The following is a 26449-nucleotide window of genomic DNA, read 5'->3' on the forward strand; positions in this document are numbered from 1 at the left end:
GCATACCGCTGCATGTATACTTAGAAAAGTAATCAAAACTTGATAGTGCATACAGCCAAGTCTAATCTCAGGAAATGGCACAAGAGAAGTTGCGTAAATGCTATGCAATTGTTGAGTCAATAGTGTTTCTGTTGCCAAAAACAGTTTTACTACTTTTCATTTATGATTGGCTTTGCAAAAGTAACACGAGTTCGGGTCAGAATACTTTGTTGAAACATTGAATTCCAATGTTTTTTTTGCAAACCATGAAATTGAGCAGATGATGTGTACTTCCCTATAATGTTTTCCAGGTTGCAAATGGTGAGGGTCTTGTTCAAGAAAGTGCTGATAACATTGATTTGAATACAGAAACAATAGATGTAAAAATAAACACCTTTCATTCAATGGCACGGGCATATTTTCAAGTCAGTAATGCAAAATAATCTTCTATTAAACCGGGACACTGAACGAGGATGCCATGCAAATGATGGATTGTGTCAGGACCTTGTATGTACTTGTAAAGGAAATATATGCGCTCAAAAGAATGCGTTTGCTTTGAACAGAACCTTTATTGTATAAAACTGTGTCCATTCCAGGCAGGTGAAATGTGTGGAAACTTTTAATACACGTCTTGTGATGGTTGATGGAAATGAAGATGATGGAGATCAGGATTGATTTTTATAGTTTGTTTTATTGGCACACACTGTCCCATGATATGGGAGGGTTGGCGCGCCTTCAAACTAGTTTAACCCCGCCATATACTGTATCGGTCTGCCTCAAGTCATGAGCCTGTAATGCAGTGGTTATCGTTTGTTTCTATATATATATATATATTATATTCTTTTTGCATTATTTTGTACATAACAGTGGCGGATCCAGAAATTTTCATAAGTGGGGGCCCACTGACTGACCTAAGAGGGGGCCCGCTCCAGTCACGCTTCAGTGATTCCTTATATAAGCAATCAAATTTTTTCCTAAAAAGGGGGGGCCCGGGCCCCCTGGGCCCCCCCCCCTTAAATCCGCCTCTGCATAAATCAGGCCGTTATATTTTTCGTTTCAATTGTTGTACATTTGTCATTTCGAGAATTGTAGAGCTGACTCTGCGGTATGGGTTTTTACTCATTACGGTGAATTATAATTTCTGTGTCATTTGATCTCTTGTGGAGAGTTGTTTCAATAGCAATCATACCACATCTTTTCTTATTTTTTATATTGAATACCTTTAAAGTTTATGGTGCGTTGCAAAGAATAAAAAGGGGGGTTATATTATGTAATAGATATTAACCACAGTAAATACACAACAATAGATAATGCTATGGAAGCAGCAATAATAGTTAAAAAAAACTAGAAGCAACTAGTCTATAAATAAACAGAAGTATCCGCAAATTCAATTAAGGTCCTATCTGACTGTAGTGTTCTATTTCTTCTGGTTTAATACCTCACCCAATTTGCTAGTTTAAAAATAATTTTGAAGTATTGTCATCCATTACACTTGTTATTTTACTTTGAATTGATATAAATTATAAGTTAAGGGGCTTTAAACATGGTATGGGTTGAAAACTGGATTTTTGAAGTTTTGTTTCTAAAACGTCGTTTTTGGAAAATTGTTAATAAAAAAAGTATTAATGATGAAGGTTTGAGAACAAACATTATTACAGCCAAAACAGTATGATTTGTATTGCGGTAGAGATTAGAAATAAAAAAATGTCAAAATTGAAACCCTTCAAAATTTCGGCAGATTTGAAAAGATGACCTTTGACCTCAATCCAAAAAAAAAATGAGACAATATCAGGTCCTTAAGACAGATATAGTGTTATAAAACAAGGTTTCCTCTTTCGAATGATGTGTTATATTGGTGGGTGATTAAATCAAAACCGCACTAGTACGCAACTATGGTAAAACAACAATTAAAATAGTCATCTAGTGAGGTCAGTTGTTCATCGAGCCCGTAAATTTAGATACATTCAAGGTAAACTTATCGATCCCTTAAATACACTTATTCTTTAAAAAAAAAAGTTAGCTAAGCAAATCGAATTATTTCGAAGAGTAGTTTTATTGGTAAACATGTTGATTTTGTTATCAATAGATCAAAACACAACTAGATATTACTAGTATTACCATGCGCTAATGAAAATTCATGGTCCCACATTCTGTCGATACTTTTATTTTTGCATTACACAATTTCATGTTTTTCTGTTACTGCTGATGACGTCTTCATACTAAATCCATTGGATGGTGGAAGTATAGTGATTGATATTTTAGTCTTAAATACATTATTGTTTTATAATTTGTTGTTAGCTTTGAACTAGCTTACAATAACTTCGACTACTCTCGGATCTGTACATAGTGTCTTTTTGTTGTTGGGATGTAGAAGTACCCGGTCACACCCTCTCATATTTTGTTATTGGTTTGATGTATTTCTATTAAAATAAATCTGACGAGTTAAGCATTTTCAACTGATTTGTATAGTTCGTGCTTATGTTACACTGTTACACCACTGTCCTAGGTTAGGGGAGGTTTAGGATCCGGCTAACATGTTTAACCCCGCCACATTCTGTATGTATGTGCCTGTCTCAAAGGCAGGAGCCTGTAATTCAGTGGTTGTCGTTTGTTGATGTGTTACAAATTTGTTTTTTTTTTCGTTCATTTTTTGTACATAAATTAGGCCGTTAGTTTTCTCGTTTGAATTGTTTTAAATTTGTCATTTCGGGACCTTTTATAGATGAATATGCGGTATGGGATTTGCTCATTGTTGAAGGTCGTACGGTGACCTATAGTTTTTAATTTCTGTGTCATCTGGTCTCTTGTGAAGAGTTGTCTCATTTGCATTCATACCACATTTTTTTATTTATTCATAAACACGTGTCGCACAATTACTCGAATATATTCCTCACTATTGCCTTTGACACAATAATGTAAATACTAAGTACACTGTGCATAGGAATGAACTATATGTGAATCTCAATAAAGAATAAATATCTTATCAAGAAACATAAATACTATATAATAAGGAGATACATTAAATATACACGAGTTTTATTGTCGATTTCAGATTTTCAGATATAAATTTTCAGATTTCTTGTTTTCAGATATAAATAGGCCTACATGATCATGGTGATATTACAAATATATGGTTGTATATTTACACAACTTACAAACAAATTAAAACGAATCTTTCCAATCATCATTTCTGTAATATTCATTTGAATATTATATTCCATTACATTCTATAAATTAAAACAGTATATACACATAATTCATAAATAATGCTTAAAAAATAAAAGATATGACGACAGATTTTTTTCGAAATGTTTAATGTCACTTTCGGTTTATGAATATGGTAAAGAAAGTAACAAACACCAGTCCAGACAGTGTCTTTGTAGATCGAGTTATAGAAGGAGATCCGTTACACAAATTGGCGGAACATAAATACTCTGCATAACTCGTACCTGGTGGTATCCCACCAATCTTCTTACAGCCTCTTCTTACTTCTGAAAATGTAACCAAGAGATGTTCTATCTTAAAACATACAGAAAAATGTATGACAATTGACAGAGCGCTGCGAAGAAAGTCAATATAAAGGCAAAACACAAAGTTATATAAAACAATTTCAAGTTACAAGTTATATACACAAATACGTGTCATTTTAAAATGAGGCCCCATTGAGTAGGCTAAAGAATTTCTTTTTGCATAAATTACGGGCACCACCTCGAAAGATTATGAAAGAATTGTTTACATGCTGAGAACATGACAATCCGCTAAGATTGGACGAAAAAGGTAGTATACCCTAAAAAACCTAAAAAACAGTTGGTTTAAAAAGATATTGTGTATTAAATCAGCAATAAGTTTGAATCGTAGGCACATATATACACAAATTAAGCAAATAAGAAATATTAAATAATTCCGAATCATACATTTCAATAGATTTATTCTTTAATTTCTAATCAACGTTAGTCTCTCCCAAGTGTTATAGTTCAACGCATATCGTGATAAAGAAGTACGTTAAGATTGAAGGTCACAATTTATCAACTATAGATGGCAGGTGACAAGATTTCGTCGCACAATGAATTGTGACAAAATTTGATTTTTTTTATAAACTATATCTTGTATTATTATTTATGTCTATAGTTGAATACAGAAATCTTTCTTACATAGTATGTCTATGCAATGTTAATACATGTAGCACGATATAAAACAATACCATAAGCAAATAAAAAAGTTTTGTCATTACCCACATATAATGCCTCACACATTTTATTTAAACAAAGCTATGGTTAGAGTTTCGAGTTTTAAAAGGTATATGTCCGTAATATAACCCACTTTACTAGAATGGTCTTATTATATCAACAAATAAACGAATAAAAAGAAGTTAATGTGTGTGTGCTATAAATTTTCTAGAAACAATGATACCATTGTCCACCTTTACTTTCCGACTTAAAAATGTAAGGGTGATTTGAGTTTTAAGTTCTACATATACAAGGTTTCATTATATCCTATTTGTATCAATTTCGTGTGTCCAAAACTTGACAAAGGACCAAGTTATATCATACGCCAATCCATATCCATATAGATACGTACACTTTCGTTAATACCGGCCTCTACATTTTGCGTTTCGTGGCCGTATCATCACCACGATTAAAAGAAATCTAATGCACATTTTAATCGAATTTAGTGTAGAAACTTTTTGGAAAGATTATGTAGTCTAGTACTTGTAAGCTTTTTAACAGTATACTTAATATAAGGTTGGATAGTTTTTAGAAGAAAATAATGTAATTAATGATTGTCAAATAGGTTTCACAAGAAAGGCAAGAACATCTGACCATATGTTTGTTTTAAAATGTATTTTTGATAAATACTGTAATACTAAGGATGGGAGAGTGTTTGCTTGCTTTGTTGATTTTCATAAAGCTTTTGATAAAGTAATACATACAGGAATTAGAATTAAGCTGTTAGAGATTGGGGTTAGTTCAAGGTTTTATAGCGTTATAAAGAATATGTATCTTGAAACTAGATCTTGTATAAAAATACATGATAAAATAACTGAATTCTTTCAAACAAAGCTTGGTGTTAAACAAGGAGATAACTTGAGTCCTAACTTGTTTAAAATATTTATAAATAGCCTTCCAGACTATTTTACACGAACCAGAGATCCAATTATGCTGGATGGCAAACTCATTCATTGCCTTATGTATGCTGATGACATTGTAATTTTATCTAACTCAGCTGAAGGACTACAAGAGAAATTAAATGAACTTCATAATTTTTGCAATGACTGGTGCTTAGATATAAATACTAAAATAACTAAGGTGTTGATATTCAACAAGGCAGGCAGACATATCTCTCAAAAATTTATTTTCAACAAAGATGAGCTGGAGTGTGTATCTAATTATAAATATTTGGGTATCCAATTTAATGCATCATGTTCTTTTTCATATGCTCAGAATGATTTATACCAAAGAGCCTTAAAAGCATACTTCAAACTATGTAATGATTTTTTAGTGCATAATCCTACTGTTAAAAATGCAATTCATGTTTTTGACCATACAATAAAGCCTATACTTTTATATGGGTGTGAAATTTGGGGATATTTCAATCCCTTTACTGCACGTTTAAAAAAAGAAAACATAACAGTGGATACAATTTACTCAAGGATACTTTGTGAAAAACTTCATATTAAATTCTGCAAATATATTTTAGGCGTTAATAGGAAGAGTACAAACTTTGCAGTTTTGTCTGAATTAGGCCGTTTTCCACTTCACTATGATATAGTCAAACATGTTTTAGGATATTGGCATCGTTTAGAAAATATTGGCTCATCATTTCCCTTGTTAAAAGCTGCATATAATTGTTCTAAAAAGCTATTTGAAACAAAAAAAAACTCTTGGTATGGATCAATTAATATTTTAAGGGAAAAAATGTCAGGCATAGAAAAACATATTCTTGAAAAATACTCAACATTTAAACTACACTGTGGTCAGATAGTTAAGGGATACTATACTGCATTGTGGAAAAAACAGCTAGACAAACATAAAGATGGTAAACTACGAACTTATGTAACATTCAAGTGCAACTATGGTTTTGAAAATTATTTGTCAATAATTCGACATTTTGAGCAAAGGAAATGTATTACTAGATTAAGAATATCTGCTCACAAATTGCAAATTGAATCTGGTAGATACCAGGGTACTCTTCGACAAAACCGAATTTGTCTCAGGTGCACCTCAGGTGAGGTTGAGGATGAAGTTCATTTTTTATTTAAATGTGACACTCATTTATTAAAAAGAGAGGAAATGATGCAAAATATATTAAAATCATGTCCAAACTTTCAAAATTTAAATATTGATAACAAATTAATTTGGATAATGAATAATGAGGATCCTAATGTACTATTTGCATTTTACAAATATATAGAAGATACTTAAGAATTAAAGTACAACTTAATCTGCAATAACTAATTCATTATAACTCTTTAATATGAATTTGGATACCCTGTTAAGCCTGCACAGATCATAAGAATTTCAAATTCTTTGGCACCGTCCCTTGATGATCTTTGCTGGCTGGACACAGAATCTATAATCTTAGAAATATGTTTTAAAAATATATTTTCAATAATTAAGGAGCTTGACTCATCTGCATTAAGTACAAGTAGGGACTCCCCTTTAAGCACCGACTCTTGGTGCTTTCTGCAGATAAGTCATATTAAATATCCTTTATTAAATAAACTTTGTTATTTGCAGTATACCTCATAGTCAAATGTGGGAGTGCTTAATTGCTTTGTTTTTTATTGGGTTCTTTTTGTATTTTTTTGTATTTTTATATATTGACATTTCTCCGCACAAACTACTAATGCCTCATGCTTGTCTTCTCAAAGTGAAGATACACTTACCGGGTGCACTTGAGTCATTTTCAACATAGTATTCATTGAATAATAATACATTGCTACTATTTCGTTGAGTGTATTTTCTGTGTTATATTATTTTATTTTATTATTTTTATAACACTTGTTACATATCTTTACTGTGTGTGTATTGCATGTTATTGTTTATAATAATATTGTCTGTATCATATGCCCTCCTGGGGCCCTAATTTGGTAAATAAAATATTCTATTCTATTCTATTCTATGTTATCATAACATGGAATGATATGGATTGAAGTTGTTCTATTTGTCATAATTTCGTGTTCCTTATCTAGAATCTTATGAATTTGAAAAAGTATCGTGCCAAAGATTTATTTTTGATATACACATCGTAACACATGTATATCAGTGTATTTACTATACTATATATAAAAATATTAATTTTCGCGAACCATTTAGGTCACGGAAATTCCAAAATATGGCATCAGTAAGGAGAGTTGTGCAAATAATGTGAATACACAGAACCCCCATCCAAATTATCTTTAGCTAAAAGTATTCATCATTTTCTATTTTATATGTACTAACAACATTCCATTTTTCTATAATTTCGATTGAAATATTCCAAAATCTGAGTTAAAATCGATCGAATGCCCCAAATAAACATTGTCTGATTGGTTGAAGTACTGTGGCGTCGATGATTAGCATAATAAGCCTCGATGTAAAGCACACGCTTCACATGAATAAGGAGAGTTTTACAAATAATGTGAGTACACAGATCCTCCATCCTATTTATATTTTGCTGGAAATGTTGCAGTATTCATCATTTCTGTTTTGATTCTGCTCACAACATTCCATTTTTTCTATAATTCCGATTTAAATATGTGGAACCCGCAATAAAAATAGATGGCCTCAATGATCTTAATAGCAACGCAAAAAATTCCGTTACCCTGAGTTTTACGATGTTACATTAGCCTGGGATCCGGTCCAATCTAGCTGCGCGTCGTAAGGTCAAGATTAGCCAGGATCCCAGTCTAAATTATAAATGTTACATAAACCAACCAAACCACATACAGAACTTTGCGCTCAAATGTAATTCTTGGTAATTATACGGGTAACTTCGTTAAGAAAACTTATACACACTTTATCATTAACATATTACCTAGCTGGCTTTTGCATATTCACGTTTTTTTTTATGCTGAACTGTAGTCGAATTCAATTTTATAAAAAAAAAATTACATGAAGCAATAGGAGTAAGAATATTTATTTCGCGCCAACTTAACCAGCATCATAAGGGGGGGGGGGGGGGGGGTGGTAGGAGGGGTCCTGATCCCGAAATCTCGGGCTTAAAAACACGAAATCCCGAGGTCCCGAATTTAAATAAAGTTAAATCCGGATCCCGAATTTGAAAAAAAGAATTCCCGGACCCGAAGGGGTAAATCCCGAAATCCCGAGCTTAAAAACACCCGATCCCGGAGTCCCGATAAAGGTCCTATCCCCCCTCATCATAGCAAAATTATTTACCGGTATTTTTGTGAAATTTCAGTTCTATAGGTTATCAATTGGAGAAATTTTGGTAAGTATTACTTATTTATGTTAAGGTTCTACAGATGTGCTTCTCTAGACCTTTTTGGCGGTCCGTTTTATCCCATTTATCTCAATACTATTTAGGAATGTCAGAGACATATATACGTCTCTGGGAATGTCAACTCGACCTATTCGTGTCGAAAGTGAAAATCCAATCTATTTGATGAAATAATTTCTTCTTCAACGGTTCATGCATTATTTTCGTATTATTTGATAACCAATCACATTCACGTTGCATGTTTGCATGAAAATGGTTATGTACATGTATTAGTGAATTGTAATGGCGATGCAGCATGCGGGGTCAATGCGCGATCACGTGACATTATTATTTGTAAACAAACATGCTCCCCGTGTAACATGGTGTCTGAATTATCCTTTCAAAGTGTTATGAATCTTTCAATCACTATTTTAAGATATTTTCCTTTTTGTTTTTAGGTTTGCATATCAGTAGTGCAAGTGAATTAGAAATAGTTCCGAGTTGTGTGTGTGTTTTTTTTTTAATGCATGTTTGCATGAAAATGGTTATGTACAAGTATTAGTGAATTGTAATGGCGATGCAGCATGCGGGTCAATGCGCGATCACGTGACATTATTATTTGTAAACAAACATGCTCCCCGTGTAACATGTGTCTGAATTATCCTTTCAAAGTGTTATGAATCTTTCAATCACTATTTTAAGATATTTTCTTTTTTGTTTTTAGGTTTGCATATAGTAGTGCAAGTGAATTAGAAATAGTTCCGAGTTGTGTGTGTGTTTTTTTTTAATAGTCTATAGAATAAGAAGCCGTAAGTCTACATAAGTTATATTTACATGTAACTAAAGTCTAAAAAGATGACTCCACTTTCCCTCTATATTTAAAACCCGCTTACCAATTTAAACAGCATTTGCTCCCCTTGAACGCTAATTTGCCCCTTCCCCGTCATTTCCCTTTAAATTTGCTCAACAGTCATACTTATGGTCCATTTACATTAACGGCTGATTTGTGATTTTACCATCTTAACTCAAATTTTCATATTGTACACATTTGACCATTCAGTATGAGTTCCCATGTTTTTTGTCTTATATGAAGGAGGTTTTAGGTCATGTTTTCCTAAACATCTTATTGCTATTTGTCTGTCTGGATCGTTAAAACCACAAAATCAGATAGTGATGAATATGCAAGTTTTCAACAATCCCGGAAATTACACCTTATTTAATTATCGCTATTTAGTCCAATCTGGAAAAAACAGTCATACATTGTATGTACAACTTCCTGTTTGGGTCATGCGGCCGAAAATAAAGGTTTTTTAGTAGAGAGCTGAGGGAGGAAAAACTTTAGAAAGCGATCATCAAGAAACTTTAATAGAGTATGATCCACTTTTTTTTCGAAATTAAAATTGAAGTAAAAAATTATTTTGTTTAAAGTATTTACAATAAGTTAAAACGGGTCTCATTAAAAAGTATTGTGCATGGTGAATTGTTTCAACGGCCCCCAGATAGCTTCAACTGGATGAAAAAGTTGTGTAATTTAAGAATTTATCCAGTATGGAATAAATAGCGATTAGGTGTATTGACATCCATGAAAAAATATAGGAAGTAAGATACATGTAACTCCCCTTTAGGTTTTGATAAATATTGGATATGACATTAAGAAGTTATAAAACTTTATTCTTTGAATATGTTTCTAGGGTAACATGCACGCTTAGTACTGCTTTCTATGTCGGATAAAAGCTCTACAGAGCTTATGTTGTATTGTTATATGTATAACCGACTTTAAATAAATCTTTTATGCTTTTATGCTTATGCTTATACGTCCGTCAAAGACGGGACGTATAAAGGTATACAAATGTCAGGTGTCCGTCTGTCTGTCCAGCATAAACATGTGGCACCGTAACTTGAGAACGACTTATCCAAATTTCATGAAACTTAATATAGTTGTTTCTTATGATGGTCACATGATCTGTACATTTTGGTGATGATTCAAAATTTCATTTTTGAGTTATTGAGTATTTATCATGTTTTTTCCAAGTCCGGATCCTTATTTAGTTTCAAAAACCGGAAGTGTGCCATCTGGCCACAGACCACAATTAATTTCTCTATCATTTCTTTTGAACATTTTGTATCATTAAAAAAATTGCACCATGCACTTTTGTCAAATTTTTTGTGTGTCTTATGTATAGCACTAGTCCAAAAATATATCCAAAATTCAGAAAGATTGAAGCAATCACTTTTACAAATGTAGCCAATATACATCCATACCCCTATGGACAAGTCAAGAGATGTTCCGAAAACTGTAAATATGACCTTTTTGCACTTGGCCTAATCACTCATTCCATATCAAAATCAGTTTAAATACAACATCCAAAAAATTATTTCACCTCTGATCTTTCATTTCCACCCCATAAAATCTAAGAAATGAGTGGGGAAGGGAAAGAAAAAAAATTCAGGAAAAATACACTCTAATGACTAATTAAAAGGAACTACATTCATGAACAACGAACAACGGGGTCATTAATTGTGGTCTTAGGCCATTTGCAATGTTTTTGAAGCACCTGCTGTGCAAATTTCTTGGATTTTAACCTGTTTGGAATACCTTTTGACATTAATAAAATGTTTTACTGGCTTTCTATGTAAGAGGAAGCAAGAGAGAAAAAATATGATGTCATTTATCAGAAGCCTGTGTCAAAAACAGGGTCGGTTGATAAAGGTCCTATCCCCCCTCTTTTATGGTCATGTCTAAGAATTACTGTTTAATCTTCATTTGGCAAGAATACTTCAATAAGATACCCCCATTTCTACCGTCATACATGTATATGGACAGATCATATGTTATCCTGTCATTTGAAATTGTGACGCCAAAATGCATTTCACCGCCCCCCCCCCCCCCCCCCCCCCCCCCTTCTTCATAACGACCATCTTGACCATCTTTTCTTGACCATCTTAAATGAAAAAGTTGAGATGTAAAACTATGCTTGAAACACGCGTGTCACTCAAACGACTTTAAAGTAGTCTCCCTGATCAACTACTTACACCAAAGTCAAAGGATAATTCAAGTTTTAAATCGGAGATTTTTCTTGCCCTTTAACATTTATTGTCACAACAACAGCTTTCTTTTCTAAACTATCTTTACATGGAGAGGAGACGTCAAAAGAGTTCTTCAAACACGTGAGTCGAAAAGTGGTAAATAACTCCTGTATGTGACATTTAGTGGAAGCCATTCAACATATCATTTTGTCAAACAATTCAATCAACACCTTTATTAATTAGTCCTTTGTTGTCGATAGCTGTAAATTGCAATCAGCTGATAATTGATTTTCTGTCAAAATCTTAATGAGGTCATTCAAGGTGAATTCCGCGTATTGTCTGATAAGTTAAAGTCCAAGAAACTCGAAAAAAAAGTAAATAAACAAGAAGGAGGAAAATAAATCTTTCTATATATTTCTTTCGCCAAATTCTTTAGCAAATGACGAATTTTTATCGCCACAAGTATTATTTTTTCGCTAATTGGGAAAATGGCGATCGCCAGCGAAAACCCTGTGTGAGGACACCCTATCAAGCTTGCGATCGTGTTGTGTTAAAACATTTTTAGTATGCTGAAAAATACCAACAATAGAAAAATAAACAAATAATCGATATTGTAAAATATCATTGGTTGAAGAGCCAATGATTTACATACATGTATATACATAAATATATCAACCATAACATACAACTAATTTAATTTACAACACAACTGTTGGAAAAAACCTTTATGTCTATCATGTATATGTTACAGTAAATAGGTGAAATTAGGAATTACATGTAATTACTAAAATTTAGGAATTACAGGTAATCCCCATGCACTTAGTTAATACAAGTAATTCCTGAAATGGCCCAGTTATTACCAGTAATTACTAATTTTAAAATGAATTTTTACACCTATTTACTGACTACTAAAATAATGTTGTATGATGGTCAGATGATCAAAAGTTATGGTATTACTAACTAGAAGATCAGTTAGTACTCTTAAATTATTGAATGGTTCATCTGTATTCAAAATATCTTGAATAAATAGGGACTTTCAAATATTTGGTTAAATCAGAGTAACTTTAGTTTTAATCCAAAATGGTTAAAGTTAAGCATTATACAGATAATTTTTGACCAATTTCAACACACATGGAATTCAGAAATGGAAAATTCTCCCAAAGCATTATTTTTAACTTTTAAAAAAAAAACTTTGAGTTTGAAGAATATTTAGACTTATTACCTTATAAAGATCAGATAACGTTGTGAAGGTTAAGAACTGGAATGAACTGTTATATGCATTAGCTTCGAGATATAAAAATAAATAAATATATATTTGTTTGTTTGTTAAATCATTAATAAAAATGATACCGTGAAATTATAATTCACTGTTAGTAGCCAATCTAGTTCTATTTTGTTAAATTAGCTGAGAAACAAGGTTGATGAATTGTGCACTTGCGAGTGAATATTTGGACCTCATTGAATACGTATTCATGTGACATTCAATTCAACCCCTACATGTAGCTGAAGAATGGTTAATGATGTATTAAGCTATTAAAATTGTAAGGGTTTTGCAGAACAAATAGTCTTGCCTACTTTTGCTGTTAATCGCAGGCTCAACAAAAATCAGGAAAAAATATTAAAATTTTCCTCTAGATACTATCTTTTGACTGGTACTATAAAAAGCTTCTGTCAAAAGTGGGTAAAAATCCAGGATGGTTTATAAAATCTAATGTTTTAAAAACTTTAACTGCATAAATGTTAACTGGGAAAAAACTAGTTTAACACCGCCACATTATGTATGTATGTGCCTGTCCCAAGTCCGGAGCCTGTAGTTCAGTGGTTGTCGTTTGTTTATATGTTACATATTTGGTTTTTGTTCATTTTTTTACATAAATAAGGCCGTTAGTTTTCTCGTTTGAATTGTTTTACATTGTCTTATCGGGGCCTTTTATAGCTGACCATGCGGTATGGGCTTTGCTCATTGTTGAAGGTAGTCCATTTATCATGTTTATAAGTAATATAGGGGGAAAAGAAGATTTTTTTTACAATCTTTACTTTCCGATATTACCTTATGATCATAAACATTTAGCTTCTGTCCAAGTTTGATAGAAATCCAAGATATTTGGAGAAAGTTATTTTAAAGTTTTAAACCACAGTACATGATTGAGATTTTAGTTTAACAAAATTATGAAAATCAATTTTGGATTGATATCATTGTCTTGCATGCATATATTTACGAAGTTTCAAGACCTATAAAACAACCATTTTCCAGTTTCAATTCAAAAACACTAAAGAGTATGCACTTTTGATGTGCCTTATTTTCCTACATCCTCAAGTAAGCTCCCTTAAAATCCCTACCCCTTTACTTTCTTATTTGGTATCTTGAGTTATGTTTTTAATTTTAAAACAAAAACATCAAGTTAGTAAATAGCTGTAAAAATGACAAAAAAAATCAGTAATTACCAGTAATCACTGAAACAACTAGTAAATACATGTAATTACTAAATTGGCTAGTAATTACAGGTATTTACTGAAATGTTTAGTAATTACGTGTAATTCCTAATTTCACCTATTTACTGTAACATATATAACTTATCTCATTCTAGTCCATTCAACTGACAGAATCAGTGTAAATTTCATGAATTCTTTAATGTCATGTACATGTATAATCATGAACTATTCTTTTATATAGCAATATCTGTTAGCCATTTAGAGGTCTTTTGCATTTAAAGTTCAGTTTAAGTGGGCTTATTTTGTGAAAACGAAGTCAATTTCCAGATCATAGTTTACATTTTCTTTATATTTTGCTGTGTCAAAATAACCTCAATATCAAGGACAATATATAACCCCCAAAAAATTTGATCTCCTCCACTAATTGAAGTAGAATATTTAATGAATGTGTGTCCACAACTTAGAATATGTTTATATATGTATAGAAATGATGTTGAGCCTGTTTTATAAATTGAAAAGATCAACCCACACTAAACTGAATGTAATTGAAAGACATCTAGAGGTTGATATCAGAGGCGAATTTAGGGGGGGGGGGCTGCTTTTTGAGAAAAAATTTGGTTGCTTATATAGGGAATCACTGAATCATGACTTGAGCAAGCCCCCTCTTAGGTCAGTCAGTGGGCCCCCACTTAAGAAAATTTCTGGATCCGCCACTGGATATACAGTATCTAACAGAAGATGAAATAGGGAACAATATGGTGAATTTTAGAGATTTATATTATTTCATGTAGAAGTGTACATGCATTTGAAATATATCAGATATATTGTTCGATATTTTTTAGTTCTAAGTTCCAAGGTGTCCTAGCTTCCATTTTAGAAATCGGATTTAAATGCTAGTCTATCAGAGGGATTTTTCCTTTTAATTGGTTTTAGATATGGAATCTTATTTCACCATGAAGTCAGATTTGAAAATGACTTTGGGAATGAAGATGTTGTAAAGACTGAATGTCAGTTTTAGTCTTATATACAAACATGTATGTACTTTATAATTTTAGTCTTGCATGTATATAATTATGTGTACAATACATATATCACTGATTCAGTGGCAATGGTAAATAGACACTGACAAGTCTTAGATCTATAATATTTTATAGTTATGAATGTTTTGTCCATTGACTAAAACTAGGTGGAGGTTTGTGTGTTCTTATTTCCAACAGAGGTACACTCAACATATATGATTATCAATATGTGCATTAAGCAAATTGATAGTTTCTAGCTATATATATATAGATACGGAATGATTATACAACAAGAAAGTTTTAACCTGTGTATATATACTTAAAATATGTTAAAAAAAATCATGTCTTTTTCAGGACTTCCAAATCCAACCATGTAGTATGGAATGTTGTAGAGATATGGTTTTGGTCAATGGATGTTAATGAAGGACCTGTAGTACAAAGTATATCACTGGATTTAGCTCTTTGTCTAAGTGTATTATTAAAGTACTTTGCTTTGAGCTCAGTTCATTGTTATGCAATTCATTCTTTGTGAAATAAAGATTTGACAGAAAACTCTCATGTACAAGGATTTGTCAAAGTAGTACCACCTCTATTTACAATGTAAGTATTAGGGAGATAAAAGCATTCAATTTTTGATTTGAACCAAACATATTATAAAAAAAAAAGAACAAATTTACCCAAGAATGCTACTCCCACTACTAGCAATATGATGCTAGGTTGTTTTAATACATCTGTAGACTGTACTGTCTACTTATGACTCGGTCCTGAGTGTAAATGGTCCTTCAACTATGTGGGGAAAAAATTATAAGGCCTATCTAGGCTTATCAATTTCTAAAACTATATTTCATTGTACATATTTGAAATTTTTATACAACCACAGAAATTTTTGCAGTTGAAATACATGTAGGTATCCTGTCGTCGTCTTCCCAAGACGGATGGTTTCCAGATAATAACTTCAGTATAAGTAAAAAGGAAGCCATTAAATTATAACTTAATATTTATAATCATAAAAGGAAGCTTGGGATTGTTTTGGGGCGGTTATATATATATAGTCCCTAAGGTTTATGAATAAGGGTTCCAAAGGTGCCCAATACACACATTAATCTTGTGTCAGTACAAAAAGTTGTGTATAAGTATTTCAATTGTTCTGAAACTGTACCATAATATTTAATACCATAAGTAGAAGTTTGGAGTCTATTTTGTGGGTTATGGGGCAAACAGTAGAGGAATTGAGGGCCCAAAATAAACATTTTTGTAGATTCAAGACAATAAATTGGAGTTATCTTTCTTTGTCCAGAATGGTTGTTGAATTAATATTACCTAAAACCATTGCTTTATGAAATCTTCTTTGAAAATTGGAGTTATCTTTCTATGTCCAGAATAGAAGTTGAATCGACTTAAAATAATGCTATATATACAATATACAATGCAAAATTCACTTTACTACCAACTGATAAATTTAAGCAGTCTTTAATAGCCATTCAGTGATTACAAGCACTTTGATTATCATTCTAGGGTTATCCCCTTTCACAAATGGAAAAATTTCTCAAGTTTGTCTCAACTAAATTTAGTGAAATGTGTATAAAATTGAGAAAGGAAATGGTGAATATGTCAAAGCGACAACCACCCGACCATAGAGCAAACAACAGCCGAAGGCAACCAATGGGTCTTCAATGTAGCGAGAATTCCCGCACCCGTAGGTGTCCTTCAGCTGGCCCCTAAAATATGCATAATAGTACAGTGATAATGGACGTCATACTAAACTCCGAATTATACACAAGAAACTAAAATTTAAAATCATACAAGACTAACAAAGGCCAGAGGCTCCTGACTTGGGACAGGCGCAAAATTGCGGCGGGGTTAAACATGTTTATGAGATCTCAACCCTCCCCCTATACCTCTAGCCAATGTAGAAAAGTAAAAGAATAACAATACGCACATTAAAATTCAGTTCAAGAGAAGTCCGAGTCTGATGTCAAAAGATGTAACAAAAGAAAATAAATAAAATGACAATAATACATAAATAACAACAGACTACTAGCAGTTAACTGACATGCCAGCTCCAGACCTCAATTAAACTGATTGAAAGATTATGTCTTCATCATATGAATATCAGGTACAATCCCTCCCGTTAGGGGTTTAGTATCATACTATCATAAAATATATGAGAAGAACATAACCCGTGTCATGCCAACAACTGTTTTTTTAGAAATAAATGTGTTTAGTTCCGATGCAAAGACCCTATCAGTGAATCAATGTTAAAGCCAAAATATGCAATCTTTAATGACCTGACAACAGTATCGTAACTATATCCCCTTTTAATAAGTCTATTTAAAGGTTTTGTTAGTTTCTGAGGAGAATACTGACATTTTTGTGCTTTATAAAGAATATTTCCATAAAATTTTGGATGTGAAATACCTGAACGTATAAGATGTCTGCATGTTGAGTTATATTTACGAATTATTTCCTTATACCGGTGATAAAATTTAGTAAATGTTTTGACCAGTTTGTGATATCGAAAACCCTGGTGTAATAATTTTTCAGTAATACATAAATTTCTCTCGCTAAAATCTAATACATTGTTACATACACGAGCGAATCGTACAAGTTGAGATATATAAACACCATAAGATGGTGACAAGGGAACGTCACCATCTAAAAATGGATAATTAACAATAGGAAATGAAAAATCATCTCTTTTATCATAAATTTTTGTATTAAGCTTCCCGTTTATGATATAGATATCAAGATCGAGGAAAGGGCAGTGGTCATTGTTATCATTAGCTTTATTTAAAGTAAGTTCTACAGGATAAATTTCTTTAGTATACATACTGAAGTCGTCATTATTTAGAGCCAATATATCATCCAAATATCTAAAAGTATTGTTAAATTTTTGTATCAAATGTTGTTTTGATGGGTCTTTGCTAATTTTAGTCATAAATTGTAACTCATAACAATAAAAAAACAGGTCCGCAATAAGTGGTGCACAGTTAGTACCTGATATACAATGCTTATTACTGGTACCTCTAAACTCGGTTTAAGTTCAATTTTTAGCAGCTTCACTTTTACAGTTCTTGATTTATGTACCTTTATAACGTTATATGCTAGCGGAGGCATTATCACCATGACTGTATGACATTTACACTTTAATACTTTATGATGTATTAAAATGAGTAGTTGAATAATTACTGTTGCAAACTCCATTAAAAATTTGATTTGAGATCATTTTTATACAACCGCAAAAATTGAAAACTTTTTGGTTGTACATTGGTATCACGTTGGCATCATCGTCTTCATCCAAAGACATTCGGTTTTCGCACTCTAACTTCAGTAAAAGTAAAATAGAAATATCTGAAATTTAGACACAAGATTTATGACCATGAAAGGAAGGGTGGGATTGATTTGGGGTATTTTGGTCTCAACAGTTTAGGAATAAGGGGCCAAATTAGCATTGTTCTTGGTTTTTGCTCTATAACTTAAGTTTTGGTAAACAGAAGGTCTATGGCCACATAAGGAGGGTTGGGATAGATTTTGGTCATTTTATTCCAACAGTGTAGGATTTAGGGGCCAAAAACAGGCCCCAAATAAGTATTTTTCTTGGTTTTTGAACAATAACTTTAGTATAAGTTAATAGAAATCTATAAAGGTTTATGACCACAAAAGGAAGGTTTGGATTAATTTTGGAGTTTTGGTCCCAAGGAATAAGGGGCCAAAATTAAACTTTGTTTGATTTCATCAAAAAAATGAATTACGGTATTGTGCTTCTTTGATATGCCAAATCTAACCATGTCCAAATTCTTAATTTTAGGTCATGTTTTCTAATTGGTCTACATTAAAGTCCAAAGGGTTCAAAATTAAAATAAGCTTGATTTTAATAAAAATTGAATTCTTGGGGTTCTTTGATATGGTGAGTCTTAACATGTACTTAGATTTTTGATTATGGGCCCAGTTTTCAAGTTGGTCCAAATCGGGGTCAAAAATTATTATACTAAGTATTGTGCAATAGCAAGAAATTTTCAATTGCGCAGTATTCTGCAATAGCAAGAAATCTTCAATTGCACAGTATTGTTCAATAGCAAGAAATGTTCAATTGCACAGTATTGCACACTAGCAAGAAATCTCCAATTGCACAGTATTGTGCAATATCAAGAAATTTTTAATTGCACAGTATTGCACAATAGCAAGAAATATCTAATTGCACAATATTGCGCAATAGCAAGAAATTTTCAATTGCACAGTATTGCCAATAGCCAGAAATATTCAATTGCACAGGATTGTCCCGTTTTCAAATTGGTCTACATTAAGATCCAAAGGGCCAAAAATTGAACTTTGTTTCATTTCAACAAAAATTGAATTCTTAGGATTCAAACGCATTGATCTCAGCAATTTCTTCACTGTCGTTCCCTCAATAACTGCATTAAACAGTTTCTAATCATTATTCATTCAAAACCATTTTATTATACCAATGCCTCACACACAACATATTATAGTATACTGTTGTCTATCAGTCCATCATCCACACCTCAGACAATAACTAGAAAACACTTCCCCCTACTCTCAAGAAACTTTGTTGAAATGTTTATATCTATTGACATTAGCTCCACATCGATTTTATAAATTTTAGAATTTTCATTTCCATGTTATGAAGAGAGATTTTATCCTTAAAAAAGAGAGAATTTTCCAATTTTGAACAATAACACAAAAATGCATCCATCACCTTTAATTAAACTTTGGGGAATTGTTTACACTATTGACCTAAAGGTCCCTTTTGATTGTAATAAATTTCAGATTATACATTTCTGTGTTATGAATTTTTATATATGCTAAAAAAAAATAAGGGATTTTATAGTTTTTGGACACCTTTTTGGACAAGTGCAGGAGTTTCTGGCTACATTGAAAACCCATTGGAGGCCTTCAGCTGTTGTCTACTCTATGGTTGGGTTGTTGTCACTTTGACACTTTCCTCATTTCCCATCTTAATTATTCACATAAACACTTCCACGTCATTTTATAAAACTTGGGTGAATTGTCTATGTCTGTTGACTTCAGCTACATTCCAAAATTTAAAACAAGATTAACAACTACAGGTCCCCAAATAGCCTTCAACAATGACAAAAGCTCATACAGCACAGTCAGCTATAAAAGACCTTAAAATGACAAATATAAAACAAATGAAATGAGAAAACAAATAAACTAATAATTGTACAAAACAAAATAGTTCAACCTTTAAGCAAGCTTTAAAGGAATCAAGACATATCATGCGCTTAGAGTGCAGCTATTTATTAACAAACTCCATACTCAAACACTCAAACAACTAATTCATAGAGAGAAGTGGAAGTTGAAGCCCCCTTTTTTATCAGTCAATGCATTTGAATGAAGACATGTACACATCAACTCAATTTGTTAATACACATTTCCAGTCTAGCTTTCAATACATTTGTAACGACCTTTAACCCCACTGACAATTTGCGTCTGTGTCCATACTTGTAACATTTCAAAATGAAGAAAACTAAAAAAAATGGAGCCCAAGAAATAGACTTGGTCACAAAAAACAGTGATAATGGCAAAATAAAGTATACATACCACTGGCATAAGAAAATAAAACCCATTTGTAACATTGTGTGTTACAAGAAACAGTTTTCAGATAGTTTGGCAATGGATCTGTCAGGCCACAAGAACTTTGTTGATTGGACGAAGTACAATCATAACATTGAAAAGCTGAAAATATAAAGTAACATTAATAGCATTTGTATAAGATGTACATATATAGTGATCGAGATTAACAGATGGATGGTTGAGATCTCCAGAAACTAATTATACCCGGCCATGAACATGCTTATAAATGTGTCTTTTCCAACCCAAGAACATAGTTAGTTGTTGTCTTGTGTTATACCTTACAGACTTAATAGATACAGGAAGATGTGGTATGAGTGCCAATGAGACAACTCTCCATCCCAGTAACAATGTATAAAAGTAAACCATTATAGGTCAAGGTACGACCTTTAACACGGAGCTTTTGCTCACACCGAACTGCATGTCTCTTTGTCTATTTGGGACTTTGTATTTTGATGATAGATCTCGCGTTATCTTTGTTAAATTCATTCCCAGCTTTTTTTGCACACACATGTCGATTTAGAGCTTGGCATGCTGTTCATTGTTAAAGCAGATATGCAGACATTTAGTAGACAACGTTATATAGTAAAAATCTTGACACATCATGATTACCACTTTGCATTGGTATCAAAACTTTTCATTTTTGTACAATCAGCATTATTAAGTTTCATGTTCAATCGAAAGATTGCTCACATCTTCTCATTTACCAGATGCTTTAAAAGAATGGAAATTTTAGATATACATTTCTTGCTTTAGTTCACCAAAACCATTAATTTTGAAAAACCACATCGATTCTAACAAAAACTACACAGAAAACGAAATAACCGACATGGCCATGATAATTGACATCATATTTGTTGAGTCTGGTGCATCAAATGTTTTAGTATTAGCATGGGTACTTATTGTGCGCCCTTTCCGGTCTTTTTGATTTTGTATCCATATTTAAAGCAGTAATTGTACAAATTCATTCAGATAGGAAAAATTTGTATGAAAAAATATGTTAAGATAATAGTACTGATGATGTTCTTCCGCTCTATAGCCACAATTCAGCGAGACTCACGGCTTGCATCTAATATTTATCTCAGCGAAATCGAATTTAAGGAAATCCAAGAAAACAGAATCATATCTGGAGATTTTTCTTAAAATTTTCAAACCTAGTTCACCGCCGCGGTAGACTCTGTAGCATGCTTGACTCAAATGCGGGTTCCATCCTTGACCGGGTCAAACATAAAGCAACTAAGATGGACGAGTCAAAAAAGGAACCAACAAAAAATCCGTTTTTAGTGCATGGCAAAAACACTTCTGTGAAAAGGAAAAGAACGGAGGAAACGTAAATATGTATATGGTAATGAATTGAATACAAATCAAATAAAAAAAATGAAAGAGGCTTAAATTTCAAACGTAGCACCTAGAACAACACATACAAACATTTTGACGTATTTCAAAACTTACGCAATGTTTTCCGACAAAGAAGATGAGGAAGATGAATGTTCAATAAGGAAAACAAATCAAATTTCATTTGCTCAAGCGAAGACATGTCTACCTAAAAAGATATGCTTATTAAAAAACTTCCTGTCAATCTTATTAAAACTAAATTCTTGAATTACTTCCGTTCTGATATGCCGCCTTGTTGCGCGACATATCAGAACGGGACCAATTCATTGATTCCTCTTTCAGCGGGAAAACTTTATTTTTTTGCGACATTTATGCCTATTATAGAGTTAACAAATGAATAATCTTACTTAAAGCATTGTTATTTTTTATTTAGAGATCAAGTATCCCACTGACAAGAAAGATAGAGAGGCAGCATTTAAAGCAGATAAGATACATCTTTTAGAGTTTTGAACCATATATGGTGAAATTTTTAATTCTCTTTGGCAGATAAATAACATCTGTGCAATACTGTTTTAGTTCAGCTTCTGTGTCATTTTTCCATCCATATTTTACATGAACATAAAACAAAAACTATTCACTCTCAATTGAAATACTATGATGCGTGCCTTTGATATCACAATAACTATTGTTAAAATTGATAACAGAGAAGATGAATTCCTATGTTTTTTCAAAGGATCCAGTATTCATGATGATTGTTCATTGTGTCTAAATTTCAGTATGTAAATCTCCAAGCGTATTTTATGTTATCTCGAACTATGTCTCAAGAAGCCAAAGTTTAAAGAACTTGATCAACATTTTAGCAGTTGGGATATTTTTACACATAGTTTTGATCTAAGATACAATTAAAGTAATGCAAATAATTACCTGAAACATCACCAATGATAAACCCTCAAATAAACAATGTAACAAGTGTAGCCCTCATCTTTCCAGTTTTGAGAATATCTAATGTAAATTGTTAACTTGAAGTTATCACGAGATGTTGAACGCAAATTTTGCCGACAAAGTAGAAAAGTAGATTAATTTTCAGTTAGGAAAACATATATCATTTCCTTTAATGAAGAAATGTGCATCTTAAACTTGAGACCCTGACATAGATGCTTATCAAAAACTAATACTTCCTCTTTAGCTGGAAACATTATATTTTTTTGACGAAAAACGTTAAACGCATATTGAAATGCACATGGTAGGGTTAACGAATGGATATTCTTACTCAATAGTTATCAAAGGTACCAGGCTTGTAATTTAATACGCCAGACGCGCGTTTCGTCTACATAGTTCATCAGTGATTCTCAGATCAAAATAGTTAGAAAGTCAAAGAAGTAAAAAGTTGAAGAGCAATGATGACTCAAAATTTCAAAAAGTTGTGACTTATACGACTTAGGTTATCTATGCCTAAGATATGAAAATTCTTAGTATTTCGAATAATTCATACTTTTGCAAACAGTCAATTTATAAAAATGATTATATAATTGATATTCATGTTGAACGCAATTTTTGCCGACAAATAAGAAGAGGAAGATAAATGTTCAGTAAGGGAAATCAGTATATCATTTCCTCAAGTGAAGAAAGTGGTTATTTGAACTTGAGACCCTGACATCGATACCTATCAAAAACAATACTTCCTCTTCAGCTTTTGTGACGAACAAAACGTATACTAAAATAACCATTATAGGGTTAACAAATGGATATTATTACTCAAAGTATTGTTAATTTTTTTCAGAGTTCAAGCATCCCATTACAAGAAAACTATAAAATGTAGATAGACAGCTTTTAAAGCAAATAAATACACCTATTTCAGTTTTAATCATAAATGGACAGATTTCTCATTTATTTGGCCAAATATACAATTGTGAGAAATACATGCATGTACACTCTTTTTAATAGGATAACTATTGCTGAACCATAGTTTCATATCCTGGTATCTATGATGAGTTTATAACACGCATTGAAATAAAGAACACAAAAAAGTATTCACTCCAAATTGAAATACCATGACTTGTGCCGTTGATATCAGCACGACTATTCGATTGTAAAAAATGATAATTAACTTATACCTTAAAGTTCACAGTATAGAGATGATGAATTCTTAATGTTTTTTCAATGTACTAGCTCTCATGATTATTCATTTTGTCCACATCCTATGCAAATCTCCAAACTTACTTGATATTACCTCGAATTATGTAGCAAGAAGCCAACGTTTAAAGAACTTGATCAATATTTTAGCAGTTGGGAAATTTTTGCATAGTCCCGTATGTCAGTGACGTTTAACAACATAATGGTTATTTTTTTTAAAAGAAGTCATATACAATATTAGGCCAATGTCAAAACTTTTTTGTATGAGGCTGAGAAACGGGGGAAGCTTCCGCAGTTTTGCGCCGAGTACAAAAAAGTTTATATTTTTCTGACATTGACCTAATATTGTTTTAATACTGCAACTTAAATGAATAAATTGATAGCTTTTTAAATCGTAACAAAATTACAAACTTATTTTTATCCCTTAATGGCCCCCTGATTGTGGAGAAAGTGTTCCATGATGAAAATGACATTATACAAAATATAGCTTTGTTACTATATTAAGGAAATAAACACAACTAGTTGCAGTATAAAACCAAATATAAGACAATGCAAAAACTATTTTGTCTGTGTGTACTTTGAAAATCGTGTGATAATGATTTGGTCTATTTGAACCTATGCATCAACAGTTGAAAATTTCGCAAACACATAGTTTTGATCTAAGAAACAATTAAAAGTTAGAAAAATAATAATTACCTGAAGCATCACCAATGATAAACCCACAAATAAACAATAAAACAACTGTAACCCTCATCTTTCCAGTTATTAGAATATCTAATGTATATTGTTTACTCGAGGCTATCACGAGATGTTGAACTTTTATGTATGTAAATAAAGTGCGAAAACCTTAGGTAATTGATTCCTAATCCATTGCAAAACTATTTACCTTATCTGATATGAGACAAATACAAGTAAAACTGATAAAAATTTAGTTGTTGACTTCAGACGTATTTATAACCAACCAGACATAACATCTTGGCAACTTGATAGTACCTTTTCAAACATTTTTCTTTGGCCTCCTTAAATTAAGGTTTCGAGCGTACATGACTAAAACAATAAAAAGTAAGTGTACGGAAATTTTATCGTTCGTAATTTAACTTCTGAATCGCATTAAAAGGGGCGGGTGATATAAACATAACAGGAAATGTTCACTATGTCGAAGTACACAGCCTCAGTCCGTTTGCAGTACATGTAATTTCGATTTTTTTTTGTCTTTTGTAAATACCGTAACCTTTGTTGAAAGTTATAAAATGAAAGATCACAATGGCAATTCGAAGTCATATATATCTTTTATGGCGAGGACTAGTGCTCTATTGCCCATTTCTGTCAAAGTCATGATGTAATCCAATATATCAAGCTAATTAAACTGTATTTTTGTATCATTTTATCTTGACTTACATCTAGAAGTTGACAATGAGGGTCGGTTGAAAACGAAACTTTACGACAAAAGAGATGATTTCAGCTTTACAATTGTGAACTTTCCATTTCTAAGTAGGAACATTCCAGCAGCACCTGCATACGGGGTATATATCTCCCAATTGATACGATATTCCCGTGCTTGCATTTCCTATCATAATTTTCTTGATAGAGGGTTACTGTTCACAAGGAAGCTATTAAACCAAGAGTTCCAAATGGTGAAGTTGAAATCATCCCTTCGTAAATTTTACGGACGCCATCACGAGTTGGTTGACCGTTATGGAATAACCGTTTCACAAATGATATCGGATATGTTCCTTACGTCGTAACTACAATCCCCTTCCCTTTCATGAATGTGACCTACTGATTTAGACTATTTACCGGATTTGTAATCACATAAGCAACACGACGGGTGCCACATGTGGAGCAGGATCTGCTTACCCTTAGTTTTCTAAGTTGTGTCATGTGCACTATTGTTTTTCTGTTTGTCTTTTTCATTTTTAGCCATGACGTTGTCAGTTTGGTTTAGATTTATGAGTTTGACTGTCCCTTTGGTATCTTTCGTCCCTCTTTTATCATAGTCACTTTATTTAAATATTATCATTGAGAGGACGACAGCTCTACAGTGGAACGGAGAGTTAAAAGCTAATGGGAGCATCACTTTTCATTCTTCTTGAGATGTCCGGTATACGGCAATGAGACACAGACTCAATAAAACAAGTAAAAAAAAAGAAACCACAATCTATTTGGGTCCTCAATGCTCCTCAATTTTGTACTTGTTTTGCTTTATAACTATTTCGATCTGATAAGTCTTATGTAGACGAAATGTGAGTCTGTCGTATTAAACTAAGCCTGGTACCTTTGCTAACTATTAGTCACAAATTCTCTTTTGTCCTTATTTCTGTGAACAGATAAAACTACCATGACAACACACATGAGTAATGTAACACTAATTTTACATAGAAATGAAGAAAAAAAGACCGACTAGACTTACATTTGATGCACACATATTTGATAACACAGTTAATATTTTGACAAACTAGAAGTTTATAGTGTTTATTTCAGAAGTATAGAAA

General features: G+C 32.4%; 1 protein-coding gene across 2 annotated transcripts; it reads right to left on the reverse strand.

Moving 5' to 3' along the window:
* Nucleotides 1-3018: 3018 nt before the first annotated feature.
* LOC139496347 (uncharacterized) lies at nt 3019-24738 on the reverse strand. 2 transcript variants are annotated; one of them, XR_011657631.1, is made up of 3 exons: nt 22749-22919; nt 20460-20594; nt 3019-3470 (listed from the first exon to the last, which is right to left on the reverse strand). XR_011657631.1 is itself a non-coding variant. In XM_071284875.1 (3 exons), exons 1-3 carry the CDS (start codon nt 24709-24711, stop codon nt 3298-3300), a joined length of 366 nt encoding a protein of 121 aa, XP_071140976.1. In that variant the 5' UTR covers nt 24712-24738; the 3' UTR covers nt 3019-3297. The 2 variants fall into 2 exon arrangements, 1 of the variants encoding a protein (XP_071140976.1); XM_071284875.1 differs by lacking the exon at nt 22749-22919 and adding an exon at nt 24654-24738.
* Between the last annotated feature and the right edge of the window lie 1711 nt (nt 24739-26449).

This window comes from Mytilus edulis, chromosome 1 (genome assembly GCF_963676685.1).
Source record: "Mytilus edulis chromosome 1, xbMytEdul2.2, whole genome shotgun sequence".
NCBI lineage: Eukaryota > Metazoa > Mollusca > Bivalvia > Mytilida > Mytilidae > Mytilus > Mytilus edulis.

Coding starts and splice junctions, on each gene's coding strand:
- LOC139496347 (XM_071284875.1), bottom strand. CDS start 24,711: ATGAGGGTTACAGTTGTTTTATTGTTTATTTGTGGGTTTATCATTGGT. Junction 20,595..24,653: donor TATCATTGGTGATGCTTCAG/GTAATTATTATT, acceptor TTATATTTTCAG/CTTTTCAATGTTATGATTGT. Junction 3,471..20,459: donor TTTATTTTCTTATGCCAGTG/GTATGTATACTT, acceptor TTACATTTTCAG/AAGTAAGAAGAGGCTGTAAG.